The sequence below is a fragment of the Simochromis diagramma genome, unplaced genomic scaffold, assembly GCF_900408965.1.
Source record: "Simochromis diagramma unplaced genomic scaffold, fSimDia1.1 OVJJ01000585.1, whole genome shotgun sequence".
NCBI classification, from domain to species: Eukaryota; Metazoa; Chordata; class Actinopteri; order Cichliformes; family Cichlidae; genus Simochromis; species Simochromis diagramma.
Window position 1 is genome coordinate 5,801,892 of NW_024387398.1, and position 17,244 is coordinate 5,819,135.

At 45.3% G+C, this 17,244-nt stretch overlaps 1 protein-coding gene across 1 annotated transcript; it reads right to left on the reverse strand.

Moving 5' to 3' along the window:
• Positions 1–7,464: 7,464 nt before the first annotated feature.
• Positions 7,465–12,982, reverse strand: LOC120720578. The gene is made up of 2 exons (XM_040010301.1): positions 12,650–12,982; positions 7,465–12,254 (listed from the first exon to the last, which is right to left on the reverse strand). Exon 2 carries the CDS (start codon positions 12,094–12,096, stop codon positions 7,465–7,467), a length of 4,632 nt encoding a protein of 1,543 aa, XP_039866235.1. The 5' UTR covers positions 12,097–12,254; positions 12,650–12,982.
• Positions 12,983–17,244: the final 4,262 nt, after the last annotated feature.

Genomic DNA, 17,244 nt, shown 5'->3' on the forward strand with positions numbered 1-17,244 from the left:
TATATTTGCATAATGACTGAAACTAGCCCACTGAAGGAACAATGTGCTGGGAGGTCATTTCCTTGATCATTAGTATGCAAATTCTCACAACCATTGATCAACAACCACTGATCAAAGATTGGGGAATATATAAGATTGGGGAAACCTGCAGTCAGCTGATTCTGAAGAAGTCACTTGGATGAGTGACAAAACGTTTCTCCCACTGAAGACGCTACGTCCAGATGAACAGAATCAACTTTTGTGGATTTACTTACCTGGATGATCGAGCATGCATCAAGAGCTTTGCTGGATTGTTGTATTGTAAACAGTAGCCTGGCTCCTACCACTGGGATTTTACTTCTGGAGCTGACAGAAAAACTTACCTGATGTTTCCCTGTATAGATATTCTGTTGGAGAGACCCTTGCTGGAGAATTATGAGCTACTTTCTCTTCTTGGAAGATCTTTAGATATGTGTGGATTTATGGAATAACCCTGTCGTGTGAAAGCCTGGGACCTTCGCTAATGTTAGTCTTCTGTTTGAACAGAAGGAGTTCTGCTTGATAAGCGATCCCTGACAAAAATGGACGTACGTTTTCTGCACCATCTAGGTGATTTCCAAACGGCTGTTGGCTATAAACTTCATATATGTTCTTTCCTTAACCTCCTAGGACAGGGGTCAGCAACCTTTAACACCCAAAGAGCCATTTGGACCCAGTTTCCACGCAAAAGAAAACACTGGGAGCCGCAAATACTTTTTGACATCTAAAATGAAGATAACACTGTATATATTGTTTTTTTTACCTTTATGCTTTGTGTGAACAACTAAGGTGTGTTGCTTATGAAATCCATGAAGTGCTACAGTGAAAACTACATTTTATTTATGTAATTAACAAATTTTATTTATGTAATTAACTCTTAAAGAAATATAACAAGAGGAAAGACAACCAACTGAACTAAAATGATCCATGTAGCAAACAAAAACTGTTGTGAGCTGCCACCCTTATATCGCCTTTGGGCTTTTTGAGCCTTGACCTGACTTTTAAAAAAATAATTGGAAAAAAGCACTATGCTGCTAAAAAAAAGTACTCAATTTTCTTCTACAAGGGCCTGATATCCACTTACGAGGACATTATGCTGCTACTGTTCTATCAAAATTTTAAATGAATATCCTCATATGTGGCTCTTATTTTTCCTTTTTTTTTTTTTTTTTTTGTCCATTTGATTCACCTTTTATTGTTTATTTTATTTTCACTTGCTGAATATGGGACAGACTTGACTAGGGGAAAGAAAGGGAGAAAGAAAGAGGGAAAGAGAAACAGCTGAGAAGAGGGACGGGGGAGAAGGGCAAAAAACAAAAACCAACAGAATGAGCAGAAAAAAAAAAAGAAAAAAATGCATATATCAATCACCTGGATCACCTGTTGAGAAAGAAAAAAGAAAACAAGCAGAAGAGAACAAGAGTAATAGAATAAACAACATCACAATGATATATGGGAATATGACAGTAAATACTAAATATTAAACATTATTGTGCAGCACATAAGATCAACAGAACACAGTGTGCTTTGAGGTAGGAGCCAAAAAGGGTGTAGTTTGTGGGTGTGAGCACCCGTGTGTACACCTGTGAGCATGGACGCGCTTGTCCCAGATGAGGGTTCACTCAGCAGCCGCGGAGCAGAAGCCAGGGGGAGTTGCAGTGACGTGCCCGTGAGCTCCGCCGGCAGCCAGCTGTGCCTGAGTGACCGAGCCCCAGGCCGAGAGGCCGGGGGCACCCCACCTCTGAAGTGGCCCAAGCGAGCCCCAGGCTCCAGGCCCCGATAAGCGGCCGCCAAGGAGTGAGCCGGTGTGTACCTGGACGCCCATCCCCAGACACAAAGAACCACCAACGCACCGACACCTGAGGGAGTCCGCCACTGGCAGGGGAAGTGGTGGTAGGGGGAGATAGGCCTCCAAACCTTGGAGGGCCTGAGATGTCCCCAGAGAGGTGGCGCCTGACACCCAACCTGACATATAGACACAGACATACAGGCACACACAGATACAAACATCCATTCCCACCCTCATGCTCTCATATGCACTTACTCCACACTCAACCAACGTGGAGACAGACATAAAGAGACGCTGTACACACAATCACACTCCCCAAGCGTACTCTACGAACCGGGTCTAGGTACCCTTGCCCCTGGAGGGGGGAACTGCACCCAGACCCAGGTGGTGTTACCCTTTTCCCTGCGGTGGGGAGAGGCAGACCGCCCCGACTCCGCAGCAGCAGGGAGGCCCCACATTCCAGACCGCAGTCGGACGGCCAACTCCTCCTCCTAGCCCCCCCGCTCCAGCAGGCCGCAGAGAATGGGGGTGAGAGAAGACTCCAAACCTCCCTCCACCCGCTCATTGTAGTGTTGATGCATGTGTGTTCTAAGGTGCATTTAAAACCCAGGAGGGCATGGAGCTACCTGCCAGAGAGCAGCAGGTAAGCGCATAGTTCCCCCTGCTAGCCCTCAATGTCTACGTGTATTTAAAATTGAGAGGTGGGCAACGACGCCAGGGGTGAGGTGTACACCCTGATGGTAATTTGGACTCCGTGTATCGTGCCCACCCACAAGATCCTATATGTATGTGTAATGAGAGTGTAAGTAATGTGAATGTCTAAGTTGTGGGATAAAATTGAGGCAGAGGCAGCCAGAAGGGGACAGAGGGGGGGGTAGCCTCCTCTGCACCCTGGTGACACACCTTTAACCCAAGGCCCTGCATGTGTGGGTGGTTGTGGTGGAGCGGGAAGAGGGAGGCAGCTGGAGATGGGGAGGGAAGGAAGGGAGGGGCAAGTGACCCCTCCCTGGGGCCAGCTCCCCCGCTGACCCCAGTAGGCACCCCCATACTCCGCGACCCGCCAGGGAAAGGGGGCCCAGGCCCATTCAGACTGGGGCCCAGTGCAGCAGCGCCTCCCGGCCCCACGGAGCCCGGGACAGTCCACCCAACCCCACCACAGAGAAAACTCTTATTCTTCCTAAAAACAAAAATAAGGTAAAAAAATAAAATAATAAAATCTGGTAATTCTTTGTTTTTACATTCATCGGGTCCCAATATGCCCAAATATCGAAGAGAAATTTAAAATGCATGTCATGGAAGAGTTCAGGTCTTTGGAGGTTAAAACTCTTGAGGAAATTGGATAAGGTGCTAACAAAAGAAGTGGCAGATCCCCAAAAAATATCTACACCTGAGCAGTATCTTAATTCTTGGCCTCAAACACCATGAAAAAAATCCAGCAAAGACCTTCAGCTAACCCATCTGTTTGCAGAAGCCTCAGCAGGAATGGTCTCAGTGGAAGAGTAGCTGTCAAACTTTTGAAGGAATGGAAACTGTCACGGTTCTGGGTCATGTTGACCCAGCTTTCTGTTTTTCATGCTTTGGTGTTTTTCTAGATTATGATTTATGATTTGATTTATCAGTGATACTGTTTTGATTATGATTATTATTTAGTAGGCTTTGGTCAGTGTCAAGTCTGTCTCTCTCCGTCTAGTCCGTGTCTTAGTAAAGTGTTGCACACTTGGACAAATGACACTTCCAGGCGTGCATGAGTTCAGAATCGTTCTCTTTACTTGCTCATTTGCAACTGCAAATACAAAACACAAGCACTTCAGTTCAGCGTAGCTGCGCTCTGCAGGCTATCTGTGCAGTAGAACACACAGGACCATTTTACATATAACTACTGAACACGTGTTAACAAAGTACTCATTTACTCAGTATTTTCCCACCAATGTTCATATTACAATATTCTGCACACTCATATGCTCCTCCAACTAGTATTGTTGCGCATGGAGACTACCCTCTCGATCCCCTCATTACATCATTTGCGATGTGACATCCCGTTTAACACCAGTTCAGGTACATCATGTAAATCACAAACTCCGACATTAGCGTTGTGTTCCATTAATGACAGTACCTTACTCTAATACATTTCTCATACGTCAACATCATTCCGTTTATCAACACATAACTTGTGCTCACCTGCAAATACAAAACACAAGCACTTCAGTTCAGCGTAGCTGCGCTCTGCAGGCTATCTGTGCAGTAGAACACACAGGACCCCAAGGCTGCCCGATTCAGTGCCTGCGTGAGCCCAAAGCTGCCCGTTTCAGTGCCTGCGTGAGCACCACCCGTGGGAATCATCATTGATCAGAGTATCCTAGCTATATTGCCAGTTATCACAGTATGTGTCAGAAATAGTAATACAGAACTGAACGCATAACATAACAATGATAAGAATGCATGAGATTATGGAGGGGGGGCAATATCTATTACAATACTTCCATCTGTGCCCACCCATTACATGAGTCCCACACTCTCCCCTCCAAAAATGAATGTCATCCCGACATTAGAGATTTTTTCCAGAATGCATGTCTTCAACAGAAGGTTACAGCAGTAGCTTCACTGGGAGTCAGCCTCTCAAGATACGTTCTGTCCGGTAACAGTCTTTGGCATGACATACATCTCCCCCTTCATGTCATGTACCAGCAACAGACACTACTGGCCAGGCAATGTCTGTAAAGTCTCTCCGCCACTCAGGCGTGCTCTGTATCAGGCTGAAGGTGTAGACCTATCACTCTACCATGTAACCTTTTACACAGACACACATTTACTGCTGTATATCTCACATACAAGCCAGTATCTCTCTATGTGTAGCTAGTCTGGTTCTGGTATTCCCTGTTTAACTCATGTGAACTATTAAACAAATACATGCAGTTGTTGCTCTGTCAAATTTGCTCTTTTTAACATTTGCTACTGTGAACACTTCCCTTTCTGTTTAAACTGTCACCACAGTAAACTCAACATGTGACAATGAACTTAGTTTTTTCCTCTTAGCTGTGGACATCACTTGTGTCTGTTTATGACTGATGGCTGACCTAAGGTGTCATACGTGAGTGTCTTGGGTGGATTTCTGCATCGGAAAGGATACTTTCTTGTGGGAACTGGCTGTGAGTTGGGCTCTCCCTCGTCTTCTTCATCAGATGACGACACCTGTCCTTGACTTCTTCTGTTCTCCTCCCCAGACACCTCACTTCGCCCTGCCTCCTCCTCCTCTGCACTTGACTCCAGTCCACCTTTTCCACCCTCGTCTAGGCACTCGCTGCTGACACCACCACTTGACAGTTCTCCGTTAGCTTCTTCTGGCTGGAACTCCTCTGCCTCTGCCCTCAGCTGACTCCTGATCTGGGTGGGTGATTCCGCAGCTTGTGTGGTGATAATTCCCCAGTCACCCTCATCCTCTGAACCGCTGTCGTGGTCACTCTCCTGCTGCTTTTCTTGGGTCTTTCCTTTTCTTTGTTGTTTGGCATCCTCCTTCCCATTCTTGTTTTTCTCCAGCTTCTCCTCCTGGACGGGGAGAAAGTCACAGGGCAGTAGGAGGTTCCTGTGCAGAACTCTCACTTTCCCTGGTCCTCTCTCTGGCTGTACGGCATAGACAGGGCTATCTTTGTGCTTTCTTTCTAACACGACATGTACTCGCTCCTCCCAGTAAGACCTTAGCTTTCCGGGCCCACCCCGATCTCTGAAGTTCCGTACTAGCACCCGACATCCCGGTTGCAGTTCCACTCCATGAGCCTTCCGATCGTACTGCTTTTTCGCTCTGTTCCTCTCTTTCTGGGCTGTTTCTGATGCCAGTCTGTATGCCTCTTGCATCCTACTTCTCCACTTACGGACGTAATCACTGTGAGAAGTACTCTGGTCACCTGGAACCAGGCCAAACATGATGTCCACTGGTAGGCGGGGGTTTCTGCCATAGAGAAGATAATATGGGGCATATCCTGTTGCTTCACTGCGTGTGCAGTTATACGCATGCACCACTTTGCTCAAGGAGTTTTTCCAGTCCGCCTTGGCTTCCTCTGTCAGGCTCCTCAACATGGAAAGGAGTGTCCGATTAAATCTCTCCACCTGGCCGTTCCCCGCTGCATGGTAAGGTGTTGTGCGTGACCCCTGGATTCCACAGTACTTTTCCAGGGTGGCGAACAGCTGGTTCTCAAACTCCCTTCCCTGATCATGGTGTAACTGGGCAGGGAATCCAAATTTGAGCACAAAATCTCCAAAGATCTTTTCTGCCGCTGTTCTTGCTGACTTGTTGGTGCATGCATATGCCTGTGCAAACCGGGTGAAATGATCCATCACGACTAGGATGTACTCATATCCTCCTTTACAACTCTCCCGATGCAGGAAGTCTATTGAGACCATCTCAAAAGGGTATGTGGTGACAATGTTGACCAGCGGTGCTCGTCTGGTGGATCGTCTGGCTGAGTGGTGCGACAGAAACAACCTGCTGCTTAACACTGAGAAGACCAAGGAGCTCATCGTGGACTACAGGAGGAATGCTGACCCACATCCACCCATCCACATTAAGGGGACGGCTGTGGAGCGTGTGAGCAGCTTCAAGTTCCTGGGAGTCCACATCTCCGAGGATCTCACCTGGACGACCAACTGCTCCAAGCTGGTCAAGAAGGCTCACCAGCGCCTCTTCTTCTTGAGGACTCTGAGGAAGAACCACCTGTCCTCAGACATCCTGGTGAACTTCTATCGCTGCACCATCGAGAGCATCCTGACCAACTGTATAACAGTCTGGTACGGGAACTGCTCTGCCTCGGACCGGAAGGCGTTGCAGAGGGTCGTGAAAACTGCCCAGCGCATCGCCGGAGCACCACTTCCTGCCATAAAAGACATCTACAGGAAGCGGTGTCTGAAAAGGGCTGGGAAAATCATCAAAGACCCCAGTCACCCATCACATGGACTCTTCACCCTCCTGCCCTCTGGGAGGCGCTACAGGAGCCTCCGGACTAAGACCACCAGGTACCGGAACAGCTTCTTCCCCACAGCTGTCAGACTCCTGAACTCTGCCTCCTGACATCTGACCCACGTTAAACTCATGGACTGAACATACACACACCCACAATGGACAACTGTACCCTCAAACACACAATAATAACATGGACTGAACCACCACTCACAACCACTAGCACTTTATATAGCCTCTGTAGAAACTATCTACACCCTCACTTATCTTAACTGCACTACTGTATAGCTCTGTGTAAATAATCATTCTGTACATTCGATAATCTTTAATCCTACAACTGTTTACAACTTGCATAGTTCCCATTTCTGTATAGCTGTATATCTCAGATTCTGTAAAGTTATTTATTTCATATTCTGTATAGTTTTTCATATTTATATCCTGTTCATATCCTGTACATAGCTTGTACTCACTACAGCCTGTACATACTTATAGTTATAGAATATTCACAACATACTTCATACCGTGTACATTATAACATACCATAATAGACCCATTTCTGTAATATACTCACATATCTATATTATTGCTAATATATATTGTAATATATCTATATCACTAAAGCACTTCTGGATGGATGCAAACTGCATTTCGTTGCCCTGTACCTGTGCATGTGCAATGACAATAAAGTTGAATTCTATTCTATTCTATTCTATTCTCTGTCTGGTTTGCCGGGACGTTTCCGTTTCAAGCAACTGCACACCTTAGTCACATAATGTTCCACATGTCTTTGCATATGTGGCCAATAGAATCGATCACGGACCAAGGCGAGTGTCCGCTCCACTCCGAGATGTCCCATTTCCTCATGGAGCTCCTTGTACACCAGCTGATGGAATTTTGTGGGTAACACTAGCTGAGCTCGAGCAGCTGATTTCCTGTACAGGATGTCATCTTTGTCGAGGTACAGCTTACTCTTTTCCCGGCTTAGAACGGAAGTGTCTTCCCCCCTGTCTCTTCCTCTCCAAGGGGGCCATTGTCCTGTCATAACCCAGTCTCGCACCCTGCCAATGACTGGATCATCCTCCTGTGCTTTCTTTAGTGTCTCTTTGGAGATCTGTGTCACTGGGGCCATTACTCGTTCAAGCTCCACATCAGCACATGCTGTGGTTATGGTAGCTGGACACAACCATGGCTCATCTTCATGGGCTTTCAACTGAAGCACCTGTGTCGCAGGGGTGATTACCTCTGGTTTCATTTCCTGCGAGCATGTGCGCATGTACTCCTCCATGTCTAGTGGCATCCGTGATAAACCATCAGCATCGCCATTAGCCCTTCCCGGCCGATACTTGATTGAGAAGTTAAAATCGGCTAGCTCAGCAACCCACCGGTGTGTTGTAGCATTTAGCTTCGCTGTAGTCAGGACATAGGTCAACGGATTGTTATCTGTATACACTGTGAACGAAGGTGCGTAGTACAGATACTCCCGAAACCTCTCACAGATTGCCCACTTCATTGCTAGAAACTCTAGCTTTCCAGAGTGGAGGTGGTAGTTGGTTTCTGGAGCTGTTAGAGTTCTCGACCCATACCCAATGACAACCAGTTGGCCCTGCTGTCTCTGGTACAGGACTGCACCAAGCCCTTCTTGAGAGGCATCACAGTGCAGCACAAATGGTCTTTCGAAGTCAGGGTATGCCAGGAGTGGTGGACTCAGCAGGTGTTCTATCAGTTGGCATAGTACTGCCTGGTGTTGTTCTGTCCATGTGATTGGCTGGCTTGAGTGGCGTTGGTCTGCTTTTTTCCGCTGTCCTTTGTGCTTTGTTACCGTTGACCTTCTGTCAGTAATCACTTGACTCTTTCCGATCGATAGCAGCTGGTATAGTGGCTTGGCAGTGCGTGAGAAGTTTGGAATGTAGGGGCGGTAGTATGACAGGAAACCTAGCATTTTCCTTAGGTCTCCCACAGTCTCAGGTTTGCGGTTTTTTAGTGCTTGCACTGGTGCCAATTCAGCAGGGTCCATGCAGTAGCCATCTTTGGATACAATTTTTCCCAAGAATTTCACCTTGTCCTTGAACACTTCACACTTTTTGGGGGTTAGCTTCACCCCGTGCTCTTGGTAGCGGCGCAGGACCTCCCTCAGATCACGCAGGTGGTCCTCAAATGATCTGCTGTGGACCAAATTGTCATCCAGATATGGCTGAGATATTTCATCCCTCAAGCCTGCAAGGCACTCTTCCATACTGCGCTGGAACTCTGCTGGAGCCGAGGACAAACCAAAGGGAATCCTTACCCACTCATATAAGCCCCAAGGTGTGATGAAGGCTGTGAGGGGTCTGCTACTCTCCTCCAGGAAACCCTGGTGGTACGCCTTGCCCTGGTCCAACACTGAGAACCATGCACTCCCAGTCAGGCTGTTTAGCATGTCTTGAACACGAGGGATGGGGTGACGGTCAGGAATGGATTTCCGGTTTAACTCACGGTAATCCACGCAGAGACGCAGACTTCCATCCTTCTTGCGCACACAGACGATGGGCGATGAGTAGGGGGAACGGGATTTCTGAATCCATCCTCTATTCAACAGGTCCTCCAAATACTCCTTCACCTCCTTGTGGAGTGGCTTGGGGACTGAGATGTATGTGCGTCTTACTGGGGTTGTGTCATTCAATCTGATCTTTAACTGCAGGGAGGGGATGCATCCCACATTGCTCTCATCTTTTGAAAATGCAGCACACTCATCACGCAGGACTTTTCTCACCTGCTCCTGCTGGTCTGGGGTCAGGTGATCAACTGACACCGGTGGGTCCCATAAATCTTGGCTGCATCTGCCCACCTCTTCATACTCCCCTTTGTGCTGTTCTGGGGCGCTGATGGTGCTCCCTGTGTTTTCACTAGCACACGTCAACTTGCCCATATTTTCAGCACTTACTGGTCTTACGTCTACTGGGTAAATAGCCTTCACTTGCTGTAGCCGTCCCAACACTGCATGAGGGAGGAGGGTGATGTCATGGCTGCTGCCATTCGTGACTGGAATAACCACCCTGGACCGGGTTCCCCTCTGCAGTCCAATGACAGTTTCATTCAGGTTAACCCCCTCTGGTAGTTTTGAAATGTCCTCTGGTTCGAAAAGAACCTCCTGTTTCAGGGGAAGGGGACCTGTCCTCACACTGCACTTAACCTCCCTGCTTTGTCCCGCTGGAATCACTATCTTTTGCCTCCCAACTTTCACCACACCCTCCTCGTCGCTTTTGTGGCAGCGCTGCACGATGTTAATTAGCACTTCCGCTTTCTTACAATCAATCGAGAAGGCTTCCCTTACCACCGCCGGTGTAACGTCTGGATGCTGCTCCATTCCATCCTTTACAAAATGCTCAATCACATTATAGCCAATGATAGGTGGCTCTGCTACTCCTGGTTCTTTTGAGACAAGCACGGGGACAACTAGCTCTGGCTGTGGATCTCTAGTTGACCCCAGTCTAAATTTTAGCTCAACCCAACCTGCGAAGGGTATGGGTGTTTGGTTCGCTGCTTTGCCCACCAGAGCCTCATCCTCACCTAGGAGTTCACTTGTGCTTCTCAGTTGGATATGTGGAAAGCAGGACTTCCTCCAGTTCTCATTAATGATAGTCACCTGTGAGCCTGTATCCCACAATGCTTGTGTTTCTACACCTTCAAAGAAACAATCCACCATACACTTCTTCCCGATCAGGGCTCTCAGCTTAGCCTGACAGCGTAGTGAGAGATGACTGGCATACGTGGCACCCACAGTCTCTTTAGCCTTGCCACTCTGCTCTAATTCTGCCTCCAGCTGTCTTATCCGATTCCAAAGCAGTTCATGCAACTTGTCATCTGCTTCAGCATGGATGGGAATTAATGATTTGGGAGGGGCGATGGTCTGGATTCCCACTTGAGTACTCTCCGATCTTTCTGTTGCCCCCCTTCGCCCTCTACAGCCTCTGGAGAGGTGTCCTGGTTGGCCACACTTGAAGCAGTGTTCACACCCTTCATTGGTTCCCTGCTCCTGGCATGCCTTACATCCCCTCCTCCCACTGGTTCTTAGTGGGCGAGTGGGGCCTTGAGGGGTGGTGATGCTCCTCCTTAATTCAGCCATCTCCTCTCTCAGCAGCCTGACCGCTTCATGCAGCTCTGACTCTCGGGAAGCAGCTACAACAGGTGTTCTGCGGTTCTTGGGTTTCACCACTTCAGCTGATTGCTCTTGAGTCCCCAACCTAGTTTCGGCTACACCCAGACCCAATTGACTGGCTGGCCTTTCCGTCTGGAGTTCATTTACTTTCACAGATTTGCTGCCTGTAGTTTTCTTTTGCTTCAATTGTCTTTCTGATTCAACACTAGCTGCTTCATTCATCTTATCAATGAGGATTTCATCTGTCACCCGAGGGTCATCCAGATAGGGCTTGAGCTGAAACTTGATAGGGTCACTCAGTAGCCCAGTACTGACCGACCTCAAGAATTTCTTCTGGATGAGCTCAGGGCTGTATTGTTCATCGGACCCCGTGTCTTCCGATGCAAGCAGCAGCCTCTCTTTTAACTCAATTGCTCTGAAGAGGAAGTTTTGGGGAGACTCGCGGCTGTCTTGTGTGACGTTCACTAGTCTGTGATACAAATCTGTGGTGCTATCTTCTTTAAAATGCCCCTTTAATATGGCCTTCAATTGGGGGAGGGTGAGGTCACGTTTTATCTCAAGCATGTCTCTAAGACTCAAACCTGGGCTGACAGACTTCACCACAGCCTCTATAACCTCCGCTTCACTGTGTCCTTTGTTCAGACCTCTGTCAATCTGATGCATCAGGTTGGTGTATGAGAGTCTGTCCTTTTGGCCCTTCTCCCCAATTTGACCACAGATTTTGAATTCCCTCCTTATCGTCACTTCCGAAAGGCGGTTGGCTGCAAAAGGAAACACATTTTGTGGGGTGGTTGGTTGATTTGGTGGTGTCCTCTCCACCCTTCCACTCAGCCTCCTAATTTCTTCCTGCAGTGCTTCGCTGTTTCTCTGGAGCTGTGCGTATCTCTCTGCTAAATCAACTTCTTCCCTTATTTCCTGAGCCCCCTGTGGCGAGCTCGTGGGATTTGATCCACTTTCTGTGCTTCTGGAGCTCCCTATCGCTGGGTCAACACTTTCTAACATTTTCTTTAGATAGCAGAGTGCAACATCCTGCTCTTCATCATTAATAACCTTGTCCATCGATTCTGTAATTAATTTTATTAACGCTCGTCTTGTTGTGACATTTCCACTGGGGATTTTAGCTTCAGCACATACCCCTTTGAGTTGGTCGAGTTGTAGGTTCCAGAGTGTCTGGGACACAGTCTCTGCCAGCTCCTCGAGGTCCATCGTGGTTGCTGTAGCCACGCCCCTTCCTTATTTTCATCACGCTGGACACGGCGTTAATAATCCCAGCGGTGCCTCCAATATTTGTTGCACACTTGGACAAATGACACTTCCAGGCGTGCATGAGTTCAGAATCGTTCTCTTTACTTGCTCATTTGCAACTGCAAATACAAAACACAAGCACTTCAGTTCAGCGTAGCTGCGCTCTGCAGGCTATCTGTGCAGTAGAACACACAGGACCATTTTACATATAACTACTGAACACGTGTTAACAAAGTACTCATTTACTCAGTATTTTCCCACCAATGTTCATATTACAATATTCTGCACACTCATATGCTCCTCCAACTAGTATTGTTGCGCATGGAGACTACCCTCTCGATCCCCTCATTACATCATTTGCGATGTGACATCCCGTTTAACACCAGTTCAGGTACATCATGTAAATCACAAACTCCGACATTAGCGTTGTGTTCCATTAATGACAGTACCTTACTCTAATACATTTCTCATACGTCAACATCATTCCGTTTATCAACACATAACTTGTGCTCACCTGCAAATACAAAACACAAGCACTTCAGTTCAGCGTAGCTGCGCTCTGCAGGCTATCTGTGCAGTAGAACACACAGGACCCCAAGGCTGCCCGATTCAGTGCCTGCGTGAGCCCAAAGCTGCCCGTTTCAGTGCCTGCGTGAGCACCACCCGTGGGAATCATCATTGATCAGAGTATCCTAGCTATATTGCCAGTTATCACAGTATGTGTCAGAAATAGTAATACAGAACTGAACGCATAACATAACAATGATAAGAATGCATGAGATTATGGAGGGGGGGCAATATCTATTACAATACTTCCATCTGTGCCCACCCATTACATGAGTCCCACAAAAGTGTGTTTTGTTTCCTGTTTTACTTTGAAGGTTCTTGTTCCTGTCTGATGTCAGTGTTCCGACTTTGCCCTCCCTGTCTCGTTAGGTCTTATTTCTCCCAGCTGTGTCCCCCTTCTGTCTCTAATTCCTTGATGACTCCCTCAGTGTATTTAAGCCCAGTGTGTCTTTGTGTCAGTGTTGCGTTGTTAACGGCTGTTCACCCTCACTTGCTGTGTATTCATGATTTCCAGTCCTCCTGCAGCTCAGTTTAGAGTTTTGTTTGCTTTTGTGAGTTTTATTTTATGTTGAAGTTTTGTTCCAGCAATAAAGCTGCATTTTCAGTTGAAACCTCGTTTCCTAAGAGTCCTGCATTTTGGGTCCACCACTCCTGCCTGCCTGCCACACAGCCGACCATGACAGAAACTGGGAGAAAAGGCAGAAGTATTCAAAGTTATACAAGAAATTGACAGAAAATCACTGGTAATGGATTATATGGACTGAATCCAAATGTGAAACTTTTGATTCAAATTGTCATATATGTATGAACATCAGAGCCCTGACCTCAAAACTATGGAAGCAGTGTGGGATCATCTTGACAGAGAATGGAACAAAAGACAGCCGACATCCAAAGAGCAGCTTTGAATGCCCTTGGACTTTCAACTACTCCTGAAGACTACTTGAAGAGGTTAAAGGCAAGCTTGAATAAGTGAAGTGTGCTGAAGAATAAAGGTGGTGATACCAAGAATTGACTTTCAAGCTTGTTAGAACTGTATGGATTTAGTTTTTAACTTACATAATATATTTCTTTGTACGTTTGCATGTTTCAATAAGACTGCACTCTATTTTATTTGTGGTATCCTGTTTTCACTAAGGAGAGCTGAGCATTACTACACTACTGTGCATAAAATGTTATGGTTGCTGAGGTAGATGAAGTGCTATAACTGTATTTAAGTGCTGTATGATCAAAATGTGGCTTGTAGTCTAAAGCACTTTGAGTGCTGGGTAATGCTGGAAAAGCACACTGCAAATTTTGGCATTTGATTTGAGACAATGTCACCTTTTAAATGACTCTGTTATGCAAGGAATGCACAATGTATAACATGAGTGTCCAGACCCACAGAGATTACAGCACTTCAACACAGTTTTAAAAACACAAAAATTTAACAAAAAATTTAAACAAATGCTGCAGCAATTTAAAAATTGCATTCAAATGCTGTATGCAAACCAGAAACCATATTTTAGTGTAAAATGCTCAATTGTTCTGAAGACTGAACGACTCTCTAACATGGAAAACGAGTGTCAGATTAAGAACACCAGTCTTGCTGTAAGCAGCCCTTTAACACACCTGTTGTTAAATCAATAGATTGAGGTGGGCAATTCAACTTGTCACTGCAAGAAAAGCACAGGTGTTCTGTTATAACAGTCGATAGAGCCCTGCTCTATTCAAGTATCTCAGTACGATGTGACAGTGTAACAATAAGCCAAAACTCCAGGAGCTTTATTGTCTGCACCTACGCTTGTTTTATCTTCACGTGTCTTCACAAGTATTTCATGTGTGTGTTTAACTTATTCAGAATTACTATCACATGCTGAAGAATAGCAAAGGCATTCAAACATTATATCGCTCTGTACTGAACGTACATCAAACAACATTTTTCTTCTTTAACAAACTAACCTTCCCAAATAGAAGGTACAAGAATATATTTTCTATAACTGATTTTGCCGCATGTATAAATACTCATATTTGTATAAATTTAGCCTGCATTAGACCAATGTTTCACTCAGACAATCTAACCTTTCCTTTAAGCTCTGTTTTTTAACACGGCAGAACAGGTAGGGTGTCAAGTCAAAGTATAAAATAGTTCAGCAAGAAATGTATGCATTAAAATGCATGAGTAATGGCTTTATGCATAACCACGGAATTTATATACAGTATTAATCCTCTTCTGAAGGCATCGGTGTGCTCAAACATGCACAGAATACATTCCAGAAGGTACCAGAGCACAGTCACTTATGAATGTGATCCTGTATTTTTACAGGTAGCTTCAAAAGCAAATTTCACAAAGTGCTGCACTACAACGACGAACGCACGCAATCAACATTACTCGACAAAACATGGCACGGGGATGACAAAAGACATCACAAAGTCTGAGCTTAATGTGTGAGGTTAGGAAGGTTAAAAGAGGCCAGCAGAGCTGAGCAATATTGGAAATGAAAATAAAATCACTTCTCTAAAGCAAACATGTAAATTGAGTAAAACGAAGTTAAAAAGGTAAAGACCCTGAGCTTTTTTTCACACTGTTTTTCTGTTGGTTGAACTGTGAATTGCGTCCCCTTTAGGCTGTTTTGTACCGGGTTAACTTAATGGAAGATTCATGTAGTGAGAAGAATCGCTACATCAGAGACCGTAAGGACACATTTCATATATCCCGCTACGTTAGGACCAGTATATGTCTGTGGAAATTATTTTTCTTTTTATGGTCATAGAAAAAACAACCTCACCTGCTGCTTCAATCCACAGTTTAGATGTGAGGAAATCTTTAGGAACAGAGCTGTGGATTGTTGCAGAAAGTAATGCACATTGCCACGCACAGTGGGGATTGTTTTATTTCCACTGCGGACTTTTCAGAGCACTACAAGTTGATTAAGTTATCTATACAGAATAGATCAAATGAAATATTAAGCAGTACTGGGCACAGCTGAAAACACGAGAATGAAGCAGCATGATTAAAATCTTCTACTGCCGCTAACGTTATTTTCCCCCTAAAACAATGGTACTGTATAATACAAACATTAGAGGCCTGTACAATGAGGCTTAGAATTAGTTTAATTCCAGGTTTTTCCCATCAAAAAGGTATTTTGCTGCATATTTGGCATAGATGGTAAAAATAAAAGTAGCTACTATGATGTCACATATTGCTTACTGAAATCCTGCTGTGAAACAGATGTGAAGAGGGAAGAGTGGAGCTCACTGAGAACCCAGAGACAATTCACGCCCATCTGGCAGTTACTTATCAATCACAAGGTAGGCCCACCCTGAAGCATGATCTCCTTTATTGTCATTCTGGATTCTAATGGAGACCATGATGCACATAATTAACATCATGCTGTATTTAAAAAGTCTCAGGAAAATGAGCTGAGTGCTGTTTTTTTCTATAGACTTCTACACAATCAGACTTCTTTTGAAAACATAGAGGTCTCATCCAGGTTTAAGGCAGCGGTGATGTCACTCCTGAGACCTGGATGTTAAGTCTATCTGTTATGTACAGCCTGCTCCAGAACAGTTTACATCCAAGATGGTGGATCAAAGAGTATAAATGAAGTGTCTCCTGAGGAGTAGAAAGTGCTATACAGACATTAAAGTGCTTTATAATTTTAGCACACTGCCTAAACATTTTGAATTTCTCTAGCCAACATCAATGAGGGATGCAGATTGTAAGCAGGGGGAACCTTATTCCTTACTTATTTTTTTTCCTGCTGACTCCAAGCTATGTCAGAGCTATTTCTTTGCTCTCTAACGCTCTATGACATAAATCTAAAAATGGGGGCATAAAGCCTTGTAGGCAACTTGCTGACCCTATGTTAGATTTGCAAGAAAGCTTGTTTATTTTTTTTGAGTTATTTCTGATGATATATTTGTTCTGTTCTTAAAACCAACAGGATTGTGGCTGAATGAATGGTGCTAAAATGAACGTATACACCATAACAGAGCATCTAAGTAATATAACAGGCACTGGAAAAGAATCAAAAGGTAAACATTAAAGATTATGTTACTTACACATTGTTGCCAGCTTTGGCCAATTACCATATGTTGCTAACGCAGGACTTTAACACCACTGTGTTAAGGCAATTACAACACCTACTGTGTTGTAATTGCCTGGTAGTCATTAAGTTAAGGCAGATAACATAAAAGACACTGTGGGTATATTAAACTTGCTTAGTAGTTCAGGCCCAAGGACAGACATCATTAAAGTGTAAAAGAAAAAATTGCCATTTCATTCATTTTGGAGTTCAATTCTTATCCAGTTTTATTTATACAGCGCCCAATCACAACACCAGTCGCCTCAAGGCACAAGAGTTCTGGTCTTATTTGTCTTCCCAGTGCCGTAGTTTTTCCCCAACTCCTGTGCTTGCTCTGAAACTAGCTGCCTATCAGTTATCATCTCTCCTCTCTGGACAAGCACCACCACTGCCCCAATAAACCCCATTCTGCAACAGCAGTTGCTGCTGTACTCATTACTGTGTCCACTTCATGCCATGAGATACCAAGCTGCTGACA